This window comes from Phocoena phocoena, chromosome 1, assembly GCF_963924675.1.
Source record: "Phocoena phocoena chromosome 1, mPhoPho1.1, whole genome shotgun sequence".
Taxonomy (NCBI): Eukaryota; Metazoa; Chordata; class Mammalia; order Artiodactyla; family Phocoenidae; genus Phocoena; species Phocoena phocoena.
This window is the reverse complement of record NC_089219.1, coordinates 37,371,315-37,386,330: the sequence shown is the minus strand read 5'-3', so window position 1 is coordinate 37,386,330 and position 15,016 is coordinate 37,371,315. Positions and strand designations below refer to the sequence as shown.

At 51.8% G+C, this 15,016-nt stretch overlaps 2 protein-coding genes across 8 annotated transcripts; one reads left to right on the top strand and one right to left on the bottom strand.

Moving 5' to 3' along the window:
• The first annotated feature begins 60 nt into the window (after window positions 1-60).
• Window positions 61-4,607, top strand: MUTYH (mutY DNA glycosylase). Of its 7 annotated transcripts, none has more exons than XM_065898371.1 (15): window positions 61-181; window positions 728-876; window positions 968-1,007; window positions 1,122-1,195; window positions 1,328-1,369; window positions 1,451-1,522; window positions 1,600-1,713; window positions 1,799-1,896; window positions 1,979-2,123; window positions 2,208-2,271; window positions 2,443-2,634; window positions 2,739-2,875; window positions 2,961-3,113; window positions 3,290-3,331; window positions 4,417-4,607. In XM_065898371.1, exons 1-15 carry the CDS (start codon window positions 61-63, stop codon window positions 4,516-4,518), a joined length of 1,545 nt encoding a protein of 514 aa, XP_065754443.1. In that variant the 3' UTR covers window positions 4,519-4,607. The 7 variants fall into 7 exon arrangements, with proteins under 7 accessions (XP_065754443.1, XP_065754440.1, XP_065754435.1 ...); XM_065898368.1 differs by having other exon boundaries at window positions 725-876; XM_065898363.1 differs by having other exon boundaries at window positions 686-876.
• Window positions 4,608-5,423: 816 nt separating this feature from the next.
• HPDL (4-hydroxyphenylpyruvate dioxygenase like) lies at window positions 5,424-6,539 on the bottom strand. Its single transcript, XM_065897283.1, has one exon. It carries the CDS (start codon window positions 6,537-6,539, stop codon window positions 5,424-5,426), a length of 1,116 nt encoding a protein of 371 aa, XP_065753355.1.
• Between the last annotated feature and the right edge of the window lie 8,477 nt (window positions 6,540-15,016).

The following is a 15,016-nucleotide window of genomic DNA, read 5'->3' as shown; positions in this document are numbered from 1 at the left end:
CTAAGATTTAGCCTCATGGCGACTGACTACTTTGGCTGGGCCTTTCCGTTCTAGTCAATCATGAGGAAGCCACGAGCAGCTGTGGGAAGTCGAAGTCGTTGCAGGAAGCAGGCATCCAGCCAGGAGGGAAGGGAGAAACGTGCCCTCAGCAGCAGCCAGGCCAAGCTGTCTGCACCTGACGGTGAGGAGCTTGGTCTTAGAGACTCAGGGGCTGGTTTAATTGGCCATGAAAGGGGACAGATTCAGGCTGGGAAGGGAGCGTGGTATGTATCAAGGCATTAAGGAACTAATTAAGGTTCTAATTCTGACTTTCCTCTGTGGCTTTGGGATAATTGCTCTGAATAGCTGCTTTCTTACCAGTGACATGGCGTAGTAGTCTGTGCATTTCCTTCCTCACTTGACTCTCATGGGATCAAATGAGTTTATCAACCTGTCAGTGTTTTGTAAATGGGAAGGCCCTGCACAGGTATATATTATGCTTGGCTGAAATATGGATTTTCATTATGACCCAGAGACAAAGGAGCCAGGGGTATCACCCTGGGAAATGAAGGCCAGAAACTTGGCTAAGGCTACCCAGGGCTAGAGACTCCAGGTCCCAAGCTTAAGCAAGGGCTTGGGGGTGGGGGAAGCTTTAAGTGGAACAGACTGAAACCAGGCCACAGTGCCCCAGATTGCTGGTGCACAGCCTGTGCAAGGACGATCCCTGAGTTTTCTGAGGCTCCAGCAGGCCTGGCCAGGCAGCAGGAGGAGGTGAGATTGCAGGCCCCTGTCTCCCCGTACCATCTATTCGGAGACACAGCTGAGGTGACAGTCTTCCGGAAGAGCCTGCTGAGCTGGTATGACCGAGAGAAGCGGGACCTACCCTGGAGAAGGCGGGTAGGTGGTTGAGGGATGGGGACGGTGGAGTGGGGGAGGCTGGTGCCCAGCCCCCTCCACACTAACTGCCCATCTGGAATTTCATTGGCAGGTGGAGGGTGAGGTGGACCTGGACAGGCGGGCATATGCTGGTGAGTACATCTCCTGAGAGCAGGGCTGCTTTGCCTGGACGCTCTCAGGTCTGGGTCTGTGGGCTAGGAGCAGGGCTGGTTAGCCGTGTCCTCATACCAACCCCTCTTCCCCAGTGTGGGTCTCAGAGGTCATGCTGCAGCAGACCCAGGTTGCCACGGTGATCGACTATTATAACCGATGGATGCAGGTGACTTCAGGGAATGAAGGGGAGGGTCATGGTCCAGACCCCAGATGACTCCTTTGGGGTGGGAATAAAGAAGGCTTCTTCCACCTCCTTCACCTTTGGCCTCATCTCTTTTTGCCTGCCTTCGGGCTGTAGAAGTGGCCAACGCTGCAGGACCTGGCCAGTGCTTCCTTGGAGGTGAGAGCCACCCTAGGGTCGGGGAATGGGGACTACTGAGGACCGACCTCTGATCCCTCTGACCTCTGACCCCACCTACAGGAGGTAAACCAGCTCTGGGCTGGCCTGGGCTATTACTCTCGAGGCCGGCGGCTACAGGAAGGAGCCCGGAAGGTAAGAGGGTGGCGGGGAGCGTGGGAGCCCCAGGGCCTCAGGTATCTTATAACCTTAAGCCTTCGCATCCCAATCAGGTGGTAGAGGAGCTAGGGGGCCACATGCCACGTACAGCAGAGACCCTGCAGTGGCTCCTGCCTGGTGTGGGGCGGTACACAGCCAGAGCCATTGCTTCCATTGCCTTTGGCCAGGTGAGCCCATAGCCCACCCCCATATTGTGTGTGCCCGCCTTCCCTCCTCCCAGACCAGGCTGACTCCTGGACTCCTCTGTGCCAGGCAACCGGTGTGGTGGATGGGAACGTAGTACGGGTGCTATGCCGTGTCCGAGCCATTGGTGCTGATCCCAGCAGCACCCTTGTTTCCCAGCAGCTCTGGTAGGATATTGGAGTAATGGGGGAGATTGGGAGAGTTGTCTCCAAAGGATCTTTGGCTCACAGCAACGTTCCCTTCTTGTAGGAGCCTAGCCCAGCAGCTGGTGGAGCCAGCCCGGCCAGGGGACTTTAATCAAGCAGCCATGGAGCTGGGGGCCACAGTGTGCACCCCGCAGCGCCCGCTCTGCAGCCAGTGCCCTGTGCAGAGCCTGTGCCGGGCACGCCAGAGGGTGAGCCATCTGGGGAAGGGGCAGTCAGGGGTCCTAGGGAGTGACCCCTGCCCCGTGACATCCTGCCCTGTCTCTGACTCTCAGGTGGAGCGGGAGCAGCTCTCAGCCTCACGGAGCCCGCCAGGCAGTCGTGACGTGGAGGAGTGTGGTGAGTGCCAGCCCTAGCCCTTCCCTGTACTGTCGAGGAGCTGCCTGTGGCCGCCTCATTCCATTTCATTCTACAGTCTAAGATTCTACAGAGCTGGGCCAAGGCCTGCTCTCTGGGCTTGGCACCTAAGCGCACCTGGCCTGAGTGGGGCTCTTGGATCTCTGTTCCCAGCTCCCAACACTGGACAGTGCCAGCTGTGTGCGCCTCCCACAGAGCCCTGGGACCAGACCCTGGGAGTGGCCAACTTTCCCAGAAAGGTCAGTCGCAGGCCCCCCAGGGAGGAGTGCTCTGCCACCTGTGTTCTGGAGCAGCCCAGGGCCCTTGGGGGTGCCCGAATTCTGCTGGTGCAGAGGCCCAACTCAGGTACCTTGATCCTCGGAGTGCAGGGAGGTGGCATGAGCAACAAGGAAGAAATAGAGGCATCAGTAGCTAAGGCCTAACGGATACCTGGCTGCCCTCCCTCTCAGGTCTGCTGGCAGGACTGTGGGAGTTCCCGTCTGTGACTGCAGAGCCCTCAGGGCAGCACCAGCGCAAGGCCCTGCTGCGGGAACTGCAGAGTTGGGTTGGGCCCGTCCCGGCCACCCGCCTTCGGCACCTGGGACAGGTGAGTGAGCAGAGGAGGGGCCAGGAATGATGGCTTCTGTGGCCACATCCACAGGTCTGTTTCAGCCTCTTGACGCTCCCCCCAGGTGGTCCACACCTTCTCTCACATCAAGCTGACATATCAAGTATACGGTCTGGCCCTGGAAGAACAGACCCCAGTGGCCATTGTACCACCTGGAGCTCGCTGGCTGACCCGAGAGGAGTTTCACACCGCTGCTGTCTCCACCGCCATGAAAAAGGCACTACCTTTGTTGTCTTCGTTGTACTTTTTGTGTTTCCTACATGTTCTAAGTGAACCTGTTACTATGTAAGCAAACAAAAAAGCATATCTTAAACAAAGGTGCTGGGGTATGAAGTTAAGGGCTCTTTGGGGTCAGATGCCAGCCCTGCACTTTCCTCCTCTCTTCTTGTCTAGGTGTTCCGTGTATACGAGGGCCAACAGCCAGGGACCTGCAAGGTGAGTGTCTTGGCCCTCACCCAGCCATCTCTCTCCAGGACCAAATCCACAGGTTTTCAGTGAGGTAAATGATGCACGTTTGGGTGAACAGTCTCCATGACAGACTTCACTGGGGCGAGAGAAATAGTTCTTGACCAGACTTTACAATCTGGGTCCAGCGTAGAGAGGGGACAAGAGCAAATGATGGAGACAGTAGTGTCACAGGTGTGTGAAATGTTTGTACAAGATTTTGTGGGATATGAAGTGGGGAGCTATCATTTTTATCTAGGAGGCAAGAATCAGGAATGGCTGCTTGGAAGGAGTGGCTGGTAACCTGGGTCCTGGAAATGAATTGTTTTCTCCAGGTTTGGAAGGGGAATCAGCTGTAAAGACGTTCTTTCCAGGCCCAAGAGTAGTGTGAGCAAAGGTGGGGTACAGTACAGTCTGCAGCGCTCAAGGAGCTGTGAGCATTTGGTTTAGTTGGAGCGGTGAGCAGGGCCTGCCCAGGCCAGTCAGGAACGTGAACGCCAGGCCACTGAAGCATTTTAGGTGGAGAGAGGAGTCATCTTTGCATCTTAGGAAGACTGCCTCAGGCTGCCTTTTTAAATTAATTAATTAATTTCTGGCTGCATTGTGTCTTCGTTGCTGTGTTCGGGTTTTCTCTAGTTGCAGCGAGTGGGGGCTACTCTCTGTTGCGGTGCGCGCGCGCGGGCTTCTCATCACTGTGGCTTCTCTCGTTTCAGAGCACGGGCTCTAGGGCTTTAGGTGCGTGGGCTTCAGTAGTTGTGGCTCGCGGGCTCTAGAGCGCAGGCTCAGTAGTTGTGGCGCACAGGCTTAGTTGCTCTGCGGCATGTGGGATCTTCCCGGACCAGGGCTCGAACCCATGTCCCCGGCATTGGCAGGCAGATTCTTAATCACTGCGTCACCAGGGAAGTCCTCAGGCTGCCTTTTAGAGAGTTGATCGAAGAGTTAGATACTGGTAACAGGATGGAAGCTTTACAATGTAAGGCTAGAATCTGAGCTAGATCAGTGGTGTGGGGGGAGGGGTGGAAGGAGAAGATTCTCTGTTGCCGCCTCAGTACCTCCTTCCTTCGGCTTCTGCACAGGGTTCCAAAAGATCCCAGGTGTCCACCCTGTCCGGATGGAAAAAGCCCAGCGCAGGCCAGCAAGTCCTGGATAGTTTCTTTCGGCCCCACATCCCCTGCTGATGCACCCAGCCTCAACAGTGCAACACAGTGATGCCTCTGGAAGCCCCCACCCCCTGAGAATCCTGTTTAATAAAGTGCTGATTTTTGTAGTCATCTGGAGACTTTCCACCTTCTCCTTAGCCCCCTCACTCCTCACCTCTGAGGGACCCAGGAAGTGGTAAAGTCCTGCTTGGTCCTGACTTCCACTGCTGAGCTCCTAGCCAGCCCTGGGCAGATGGAGGAAGGGAGTGTTCTGTCCTGAGTGATCTGTCCTCCTCCAGCCCCAGAAGAGAAGAAGGCAGCTGCAGGGAGCCCCTGCCAGTGGCTGACATCCAGCACTCTCAGTCCATGTCTCTGGTCAGCTCTGATTGGAGTTGTGTTATCACCCTAGAGCAGGTGGTTGAGCTCAGCTCTGACTCAGCCCCTCCCACCTGCAGTGGCTGGTCCCTAGGGAGAGGGGAATCACAGAGGAGGATTTGTTTTGTCTTAGACTCCTACCTCAAATAATAAACCATTTATTTTGGGATACATTACATATGCAGTGAAACAATACAGAAAAGCAGAGGGTTTTTAATCATAATATTGGGAGTGTGGTGGAGAGAAATGGGGTCAGAGAAGGACACAAGGAGGGTTCAAAAATATTGGTTATGTTCTATTTCCTAATTGTGTAATTCCTTTATTCTTTACATTTTGCATATATGTTAGATATAGACAATATGAGAAACGTTTCACAGTTTAAAAAAAAGTCCCATCTCTTTGGACCCCTGTGAGATTCAACTTCTGGCAAGATGAGATGGAGGCCACACCTGGCTCCTAAAGACAAAGCCTTTCACTCCAGGCCTCTGTGGGTGTCTCAGTTCCAGCAGGCCCTGTGCTGGACTCCCCAGTGCTCCAGGACAGGCGGCTACACCCAGCTTCAGCCCTTCTCAGGCTTCCTGGACCCTGGCAGCTTGCTCCTGCATGGACTGCCACAGGGCCCGAATGTTGCCCTGGCCAAATCCAGTGGCCCCCTGCCTCTGAATCAGCTCCAGGAAGAAAGTGTCCTCTGCAAAGAGGGACTTGGTGAAGACCTGAAGCAGAAACTTGCCTCTGTCACCATCTAGCAAGACCCCCTGTCGGGCCAGCAGGCTAGGCTCTAGCCCTGCAGCCAGGATCTGCTTCTCCTTGCCTGGCTGCTGGTAGTAGGCCTCAGGAGGAGTCAGGAGCTGACCCCCGGCCCCTACCACACCCTCAGTGGCTTTCATGATATTTGGTGTGTATAACCCCACGTGCTGCAGTCCAGGTCCCCCGTTCCGGGCCAGGAACTGCTCCACCTGGTCCTGTCGGCTGGTGACCCCCAGCAGGGACTCGGCCAGCACGAGGGTAGGGACAGCACTACCCGTAGGGGCCCGCAGGGCGGTGAGCCTCAGCCCCCCGGGCCCGGACTCTGCTGCCACCTCCAGGCCCAGCTCCGGATCCTCACCTGGGCTCAGCGGCAGGTGGTGAAAGCCTAGACAGTCGTGGAACCAGCGCATCAGTTTTGGGGAGCTGCTGGGGGTGCAGGCCAAGGTCAGGTGGTCCACGTGGCTGACCCAGCCTGGGCCAGGTGCGGAGGGCACAGGCCTAAAGCCGGGCAGAAAGGGCCCGCGGAAGCCAGTGCGGTCCAGCAGCGTCAGGCTGAGGTTGCCGGCTGGCGAGCTGATCACGGCGTAGGTGGCGGCGCCCTGCTCATCCCGCATGCTGACAGGGGGCACCGGCACGCTGCAGCCGAGCGCCGCCAGCGCCCGGGCGGCGGCGCCCGCGTCCGCCACGTCGAAGCACAGGTTCGTGGCACTGGGCACCGCATGATGCGGGTCCAGGCCGTACAGCGGCTCTGCGGGCCCCGCGCCCTCGTTCACCAAAAAGACCGCGTCGCCGCTCCGCAGAGCCAGCTGCCGCCAGCCGTCTGCTTCCCGCACCGCCAGGGGCTGGAAGCCGAAGAGGCGCTGCAGATCCCGGGCGAGGGGCAGCCCCGCCGGCACGTGGAAAGCGATATGGCACAGACGGCGGGCGGGCGCGGCCATGGCGGTCTGGATGGCGTCCCCGGCCTGTCCTTCCCCTGGGGACAATCACTTGTCCGGGACTCGGAGACTCTCAGTCCCTGGCTTGTCGTCAGAAGCCGGTGGAGTCCAATTTTGCCTGCAGACCGCGTTCCTCGATCTTCTTCGGGGAGAAGCCACAAACGGACCACTTGGGGGCTTGCGGTTCCCTCTGCCGAAGCACGCCAAACTGGAGTTGCCTGGAGACCACCGAGTCTGAGCTGCGGCTCTAGAGAACCACGCGGAGCCAGTACAGGGGCGGGGCGAGAGAGGGGGGCGGAGCCAGTGACTGCCACTCTCCACCCTCTCGCTCAGCCTGTGTGGCCGAGAGTACACCGGGGACATAGGACTGACCCTTCCCATGACCTCTGGCTGGGCCTCACTCTTGGACACTGACCTTCCCACGGCCTCTGGCTGGGCCACACACCTTTGGGCACTGAGCCTCCCATCCCCGGACCCTGGAGATCACAATACCTGCCTTCACTAGGTTCCAAGTACTGGGTTCCCACTCATGCCCCAACCTCAGAGAAAAGGGAATCAGCCCTAGTCGGGGGAAGAGTCCGAATTTTCCCTCTACAAGCACGGAATTTCTTAGCAATTTCATGTTTTAGCTTAAAATTTTTGGAGAATTTTGCTTTTAATTGCCTAATGTTCCTTTAAAACTTAAAATAGAATAAAATGCTTTAAGTTACAGATTTTCACTTTTTCCCCAAAATGGTCCAGAGAAATTTATGTTATAGGAAGATAGACCATTTATATAGCTCCTAAATGCATCTCTCTTTTGGGAAAACTTTCAGCTGCACCTTTTCAACCCCACTTCTCCCTTAACATTTTTTACGCCCTTGTCCCAAACAAGATTTGGAGAAAAAAACAGTGGCTCAGGATCTGAAAGGAACAGCTGCACAGGCACCCTTTCTCACCCTCCTGACTCTATTAGGACTAGAATAAGCCCTCTTTGCTCTTTCCAGCTTCCTGACTGGGTATTAGGCCAGAGGAGCTTTCTGGGGGCATTTCTGGCCTTGCCACTGAGAACTGTGTGAGATCACTGGATTGAGGAAATTAGGAGTCTTCTGGAACTTCACCTGGTAGCTCTTGAAGGGTTTGGAAGGACATTCCACGAAGAGCAAATGGCATAAGCAAAAGCTCAGTGAGGAATGTGAGCCAAACCCTCAGAGGAGCAATGGAGCATAAGGTTGGGGAGACAGTTGGGATGGATGCCTGTGGTCTGAGGCAATGCAAAAGAGATTCATTTGTCAGGCAGCCTGGTGTGATGACTTACTGTTGAGTTTCATTGGCAGGAGGGAGAAGGATGTGATGAGGGGACAGGGCTTAGAAAAACACCTGGCTGGGTGTTCAGGCCTACAGCCAGGAAGGCAGTACCTGAAGCAGTGGTGAAAGGTACTTGGTGCTACTCTGCACTCCAGTGAATTGGAGAACATGGACTCCAAAAGCCAGACAGACCTGGGTTTAAAAATCTACCTCCAACACTTATTAGCACATGTATAACTTTGGGCAAATTGCTTAACTTCTGAATCTTAGTTTCGTCATCTATAAAAATGGGAATAATAATAGTACCTACTTCGTGGGATTGTTTTGATTAAATGAAATAGTATATGGTGCAGCCTGGCAAAAGATCCAGGTTTTAGCCTGTGAACCTGGGCCTGACTGTGGGGTCAGGGCATACAAAGGGCTACTCCTCCGTAGTCTTGAGCACTGGGAAGGCACTGGGAGGGCTCTGGCTTTGGTGGTGGATTCTGGGGGAGGGGGCCCTGGGAATAGGGATCTGAGAGGGCTGGTACAGAAAAGACAATGCTCTGCCCGAGCTATCATGATTGGGGCCCCAAGGGAGCAGCTTCCAGGCCTTTGGTCCGGGAGAAGGAATTTCCACTCAAGGGCTCCAGGTATGGACAGAGGGAACAGAAACAGGACCCCTGACCAATCACTTCTGACCTGGGGGAGGGTAGATTTCTGGAAGCTAAGTGGGGGTTGTCTTAAAGAAAAGGATGGGGCTTCCCTGGTGGCGCAGTGGTTGAGAGTCCGCCTGCCGATGCAGGGGACACAGGTTCGTGCCCCGGTCCGGGAAGATCCCACATGCCGCGGAGCGGCTGGGCCTGTGAGCCATGGCCACTGAGCCTGCGCGTCCGGAGCCTGTGCTCCGCAACGGGAGAGGCCACAGCAGTGAGGGGCCCGCGTACCGCAAAAAAAAAAAAAAAAGAAAAAGAAAAGGGTGACCTTGTCTGGGGTACACTGCCCAGCAAGGGCACTGTGCTTGACTTTGGCCCAGTGCACAGACGGCTCTGGAGACCAGTTGGGGTTAGAGAACTAGACTCTACTTCCTGCAGCCCTGCTGGCGTCTTGGCCGTGACCTCCTGGGATCAGACTGGTGTCCTCCTGCGATCAAGACCCTGCGGAACTTTCCCAAGATAGGTCCTCCGAGCCTGGCCGCGGTTGCACTCCTGGAGCTATTGATAACGAGGGTGGGCGCGCAGGTCGAGACCTGAGGGAACCGGCCAATACCACTGGAGGGCGCGCGCGCGGGTCGGAGAGTTTAGGTGGTGACGCCTCTCCTATACATCCGCCTTCTACAACGACAAGGTCAGCAGAGGTGGAGGTGGGGGCTGTGGAGGGCGGAGGAGTTGAACTCCCGGAGCTCGCAGACCCGAGGCACACTCGGCCCCTACAGAAATCCTCACCCCCGCCCGCTCCCCGCTCCTTCCTCTCCCCTTCTCCCTTCTCCCTTCTCCTCCACCCTCCCTCTCCCAGCCGCAAAGGAGGCCCCAAAGCTCGCACCTTTCAGGGCCCACCTCTCCCCTCCCCTCCTCCCTCCCCTCCCCTCCTCCCTCCCCTCCCCTCCTCCCTCCCCTCCCCTCCTCCCTCCCCTCCCCTCCTCCCTCCCCTCCCCTCCTCCCTCCCCTCCCCCCCTCCTCCCTCCCCTCCCCCCCTCCTCCTCCCCTCCCCCCCTCCTCCTCCCCTCCCCTCCCCTCCCTTACCTCACCCCGCCCCGCCCCTCCCTTACCTCACCCCGCCCCGCCCCTCCCTTACCTCACCCCGCCCCTCTCAAGTTCCCTCCTTCCTTCCTTCCCCTGAAATCCGCTCCCGGAAACTCCCGCCTTTCTGGCCGCGCCCATCCGGAGCTCCCTCCCCATCCAGGAGGCGACCTCAGATGCTCCCTCCTTTCTGGCCTTGCCCTTGCCCTGCCTCCCCGTGATTCTGTTCTTCTCCTTGAGCCCTTGACTTTTTATAAGGAATGACCTGGAAGACCTCAGAGAAGGTGACTTTGTGTGTTTGTGTGTGTGTGTATGGTAAAACACACATAATATTCACCACGTTACATTTTTAAGGTACGGTTCAGTGGTATTAAGTACATTCATGACGCGCAACCATCACTTCATCCATATGCTGAACCCTTCCTCCACAGCTGACACTGTACCCTTTAGATAGCTCGCCACTCTCCCCTGCCCCCGCCCCTGGCAACCACTGTTCTATTTTCTGTCTCTGTTATGATTTTGACTACTCTAGGTACCTCATGTAAGTGAAATCGTGCAGTGTGTGTGTGTGTGTGTGTGTGTGTGTGTGTGTGTGTGACTGGCGTATTTCACTTAGCATAATGCCTGTAAGTTTCATCCATGTTTCATCCATGTTGTAGTATATGTCAGAATTGCGAGAAGGTGACTTTTGAGTTAATTCCTGAAGGAAGTGAAGGGGCAAGAGGAACAAATGTAAAGGCCCTGAGGCAGGAATGGGGCTGGTGTAATGGAGCAAAAGTCCAGTGCAGCTGGAATAGGATAGGGAGGAGGGGGAATAGTAGCCATAAGGCAAACTTTGGCCTCTCAACAAGATAGGAAGCCACTGGAGGTCACCTTTAAGCTGAAGGGTGACCGGATCAGACTCCACATTTCTATTGAACCTCGCTGGCTGCTGAGTTGATAATAGGATGGAGGGTAGCAAGGGCAGAATGGGGAGGCCAGTGAAGAGGCTGTTGCTTCTAACATTGTCTGGAGGACTAGGGAAGGCTTCCCAGGAGAAGCTGAGACCAGAAGTTTGAGTAGGAATTGACAAGGTGAGGGGTACCTTTATGTGTCAGAGGTTGGGAGTGAAGTATTCCAGGTGGAGGACACGGCTTATACAAAGGTGTGGAGGTGAGAGCAAGTGTAGTTGATTGGCAATTGTTAGTACAGTTGGCCCTTTTCTTAAAAAAAGTTTTTGGCCGCACTGTGCAGCATGCAGTTTATTAGTTCCCCTGACCACGGATTGAACCCGCATCCCCTGCAGTGGGAGTGTGGAGTCTTAACCACTGGACTGCCAGGGAAGTCCCAGTTGACCCTTGAATAACACGGGTTTGAACTTACATGCGGGTCCACTCATATGCAGGGTTTTTTTTCAGTAAATACATACTACAGTAGTACATCATTCGTGGTGCGTTGAATCCGAGGATGCGGAACTGCAGGTGTGGAGAGCTGACTCTAAAGTTATATGCAGATTTTACAGGGATTTCCAACTGCACAGGGGTTGGCCCCCTAACCCTACCACCCCCCACCACGTTGTTCAAGGGTCAGCTCATTAAACCCCTAGATTGGGAGCTTCCTGGGGAAGAGATGTATTTTCATTTCCATAGGGCAGGGCCTCTACAGGCGCTCTGAAGACCTGCTGATACCACCCTCTCCTCCCCTGTCACTGTGAAGTAAGAGTGCCACCTGGGTTAGACTAACCAGGGCTCTGGGTCTCACCAACACTCACATCATCAGTGAGCTTGCTTTACTGATTTTCCTCTCTCTCCTATATATCTTCATTCTGTCCCTTTTAAGAGAGATCATCAGGTCTCTTTCATCTTAAAAAAAAACAAACCAAAAAGCCCTCCCTCTATCCTGCTTACTTCTACAACTATTTTTGTATAACTCTCCTACCCTTCACAGCCAAACTTATAAAAATAAGGATTTTTAAAAATTAAAGTATAGTTGATTTACAATATTGTGCTAGTTTCATGTGTACAGCAAAGTGATTCAGTTATATATATATATATATTTTTTCAGATTATTTTCCTTCATAGGTTACTACAAGATATTGAATATAGTTCCCTGTGCTCTACAGTAAATTCTTGTTGCTTATTTATTTTATGTATAGTAGTTTGTATCTTTAATCCCACACTCCTGATTTATTCTCCTCCCGACCCCCGTCCCTTTCCCCTTTGATAACTATAAGTTTGTCTTCTATGTCTGAGAGTCTGTTTCTGTTTTGTATATATATATTCATTTGTGTTATATTTTAGATTCCACATATAAGTCATATATATTTGTCCTTCTCTAACTTCACTTAGTGTGATATTCTCTAGGTCCACCCATGTTGCTGCAAATGGCAATATTTCATTATTTTTGTGGCTAATATTCCATTGTATATATATATATATATATATATATATATATATATATATATATATATATATACACACATATATATATGTATACCACATTTAAAAAAAAAGATATTTATTTATTTGGTTACACCGGGTCTTAGTTGCGGCAGGCGGGCTCCTTCATTGCGGCTCCAGGGCTCCTTAGTTGCGGCATGCATGTGAGATCTAGTTCCCTGACCAGGGATCAAACCCGGGCTCCTGCAGTGGGAGCACGGAGTCTTATCCACTGTGCCACCAGGGAAGTCCCATATACCACGTTTTTTTTTAATTTAACATTTTATTTCATGGAACTAACATATACAAAGTAAAAAAAAGTGTCTGAGAACAAAAAATGATTTTCCGAGTACTTTTTTCTTTCTAGTGTTTCATTTATTTAATAAATATTTGTTTTATTCATACTACGTATGGGGAACTTTGCTATCTGCTAAGAACACACATACACACTTGGCATTGCCCCTACTTTTAATTTAATTATGGATAATGGCTATTTGTAATAAGAACAAAGGCTTCTATGCTTAACACACATTAACTCATTAAACAAAAATACTATAATCATGTCCACTTTGTAGTTGGGGAGACTGAGGCAAAGAAGAGTTAAATAATTTGTACAAGGCAGACAGCTGGTAAATGGAGAGGATGGAATTTCAAATCTGGCTTAGTTTTTAGTTTTTAGTCTCTTAACCATTATAGTGCATTTATTCTCTTAGCTCCCCGCCCAACGCTGGCGCCTCTCTGCTTGTGGGATCTTAGTTCCCCAGCCAGGGAGTGAAGCCAGGCCCACGGCAGTGAAAGTGCTTTCTTAACCACTGGACTGCCAGGGAGTTCCCTGCATGTATCTTTTTGAATTAGAGTTTTCATCTTTTCTGGATATATGCCCAGGAGTGGGACTGCTGGATCATACGGTAGCTCTATTTTTAGTTTTTTAAGGAACCTCCATACTGTTTTCCATAGAGGCTGCACCAATTTACATTCCCACCAACAGTGTAGGAGGGTTCCCTTTTCCCCACACCCTCTCCAGCATTTATTGTTTGTAGCCTTTTTGATGATTTGATTTTTGACCATTGTGAGGTGGTACCTCATTGTCATTTTGATTTGCATTTATCTAATAATTAGTGATGTTGAGTGTCTTTTCATGTGCCTGTTGACCATCTGTATGTCTTCTTTGGAGAAATGTCTATTTAGGTCTTCTGCCCATTGAAAATTAGTTTTTAAAGACATAAATTATGTAAAATTTCACTGTACATGCTTGCAATAAATATCCAAACATACAGGGACTTCTCTGGTGGTCCAGTGGCTAAGACTCCACGTTCCCAATGCAGGGGGCCTGGGTTTGATCCCTGGTCAGGGAACGAGATCCCACATGCCTCAGCTAAAAACCCCACATGCCGCAATGAAGATCTTGTGTGCTGCAACTAAGACCCAGCACAGCCAAATAAATAAATAAATATTTTAAAAAATCCAAACATGAAAAAACATAAAATCAAAAGTAAAATTCTCCTTCGCTGACTACCCTGCAGAAATAACCACTGTGAAGAGTTTCTTGTGTATCCTTTTTAAGCATTTTCTATGCATTTATACAAGCATATATGGCTGTCCTTTTTCCTTGATGCATCCAGTCTTTTTTTTTAAATTAATTAATTAATTAATTAATTTATTTTTTTGGCTGCATTGGGTCTTCGTTGCTGCACGCGGGCCCCCTCTAGCTGTGGCGAGCAGGGACCACTCTTCATTGTGGTGCATGGGCCTCTCAATGCGGTTTCCTGTCTTGTTGCAGAGCATGGGCTCTAGGCGCGTGGGCTTCAGTAGTTGTGGCACATGGGCTTAGTAGTTGTGGCTCACGGGCTCTAGAGCGCAGGCTCAGTAGTTGTGGCACACGGGCTTAGTTGCTCCACGGCATGTGGGATCTTCCTGGACCAGGGCTTGAACCTGTGTCCCCTGCTTTGGCAGGTGGGCTCCCAACCACCGCGCCACCAGGGAAGTCCTGATGCATCCAGTCTTGATGCATCCATTTCAATACATATAAATCTAGCATGTTATTTTTTTAAATTTAATTTATTTTTTTATACATCAGGTTCTTATTAGTTATCTATTTTATGCATTAATGTATATATGTCAATCCCAATCTCCCAATTCATCCCACCAACACCACCCCCAGCATGTTCTTTTTAACAGATATATAATATCCTGTTGTGTGGCTGTTTTATAGCTAATTTAACCAGTCCCCTGTTGAGTATGCAAATTGTATTTCACTTTAGCTATTTATAAAATGCCACAGTAAATATCCTCTCTGTAAGTCTTTGTGCATGGGTGAAGTACATTTGTAGGCTAACTTCTTGGAAGTAGAATTGTTGGGGTAAAGGCTGTGTGTATTTTTAATTTTCATAAATTCTGCCTAATTGCCATTCAAAAAAGTTGTACCTAATTACACTCGCACTGATAACTTTGATAGTTTAGCCACATTTATTGAAAGAGTTGTATACAGTTGCTTTCTCCACCTCTTCACCTCCTACTTACAGCACAACTCACTCTAACTTGGCTTCTCTCCACCACTTCACTTTAAAAGGATCTAAGGAGAGGTTGACTGCTCTCTCCTTTCTGAAACACTCTTGCCCTGGCTTTTTTTTTTTTTTTTGCGGGACACGCAGGCTCAGCGGCACATGGCTCACGGACCCAGCTGCTCCATGGCATGTGGGATCTTCCAGGACCGGGGCACGAACCCGCGTCCCCTGCATCGGCAGGCGGACTCTCAACCACTGCACCACCAGGGAAGCCCTTGCCCTGGCTTTTATAATACCGTACTTGCCTGGTCTTCCTCTGCCGACTTGTGAATGTTGGTGCTGCTTAGGGCTTCAGTTACAATCTGCATGCAGATGACCCCGACATTATTTCCTTCTTCCTAATCTTTATCCACCTGCTTATTTGCCATCTTGATGTGCACGCATGACCCACAGGCACCTCAGATTCAACATGCCCAACATCTTCCTCCTCTGGTGCTCCCTTCTCAGCAGCTGTTCCACTGCTGTCCAGTGGTCCTAGCCAGAAACCTGCAAGT

Coding starts and splice junctions, on each gene's coding strand:
- MUTYH (XM_065898363.1), top strand. CDS start 61: ATGAGGAAGCCACGAGCAGCTGTGGGAAGTCGAAGTCGTTGCAGGAAG. Junction 1,714..1,798: donor CTTCCATTGCCTTTGGCCAG/GTGAGCCCATAG, acceptor CCTCTGTGCCAG/GCAACCGGTGTGGTGGATGG. Junction 2,272..2,442: donor TCGTGACGTGGAGGAGTGTG/GTGAGTGCCAGC, acceptor CTCTGTTCCCAG/CTCCCAACACTGGACAGTGC.
- HPDL (XM_065897283.1), bottom strand. CDS start 6,539: ATGGCCGCGCCCGCCCGCCGTCTGTGCCATATCGCTTTCCACGTGCCG.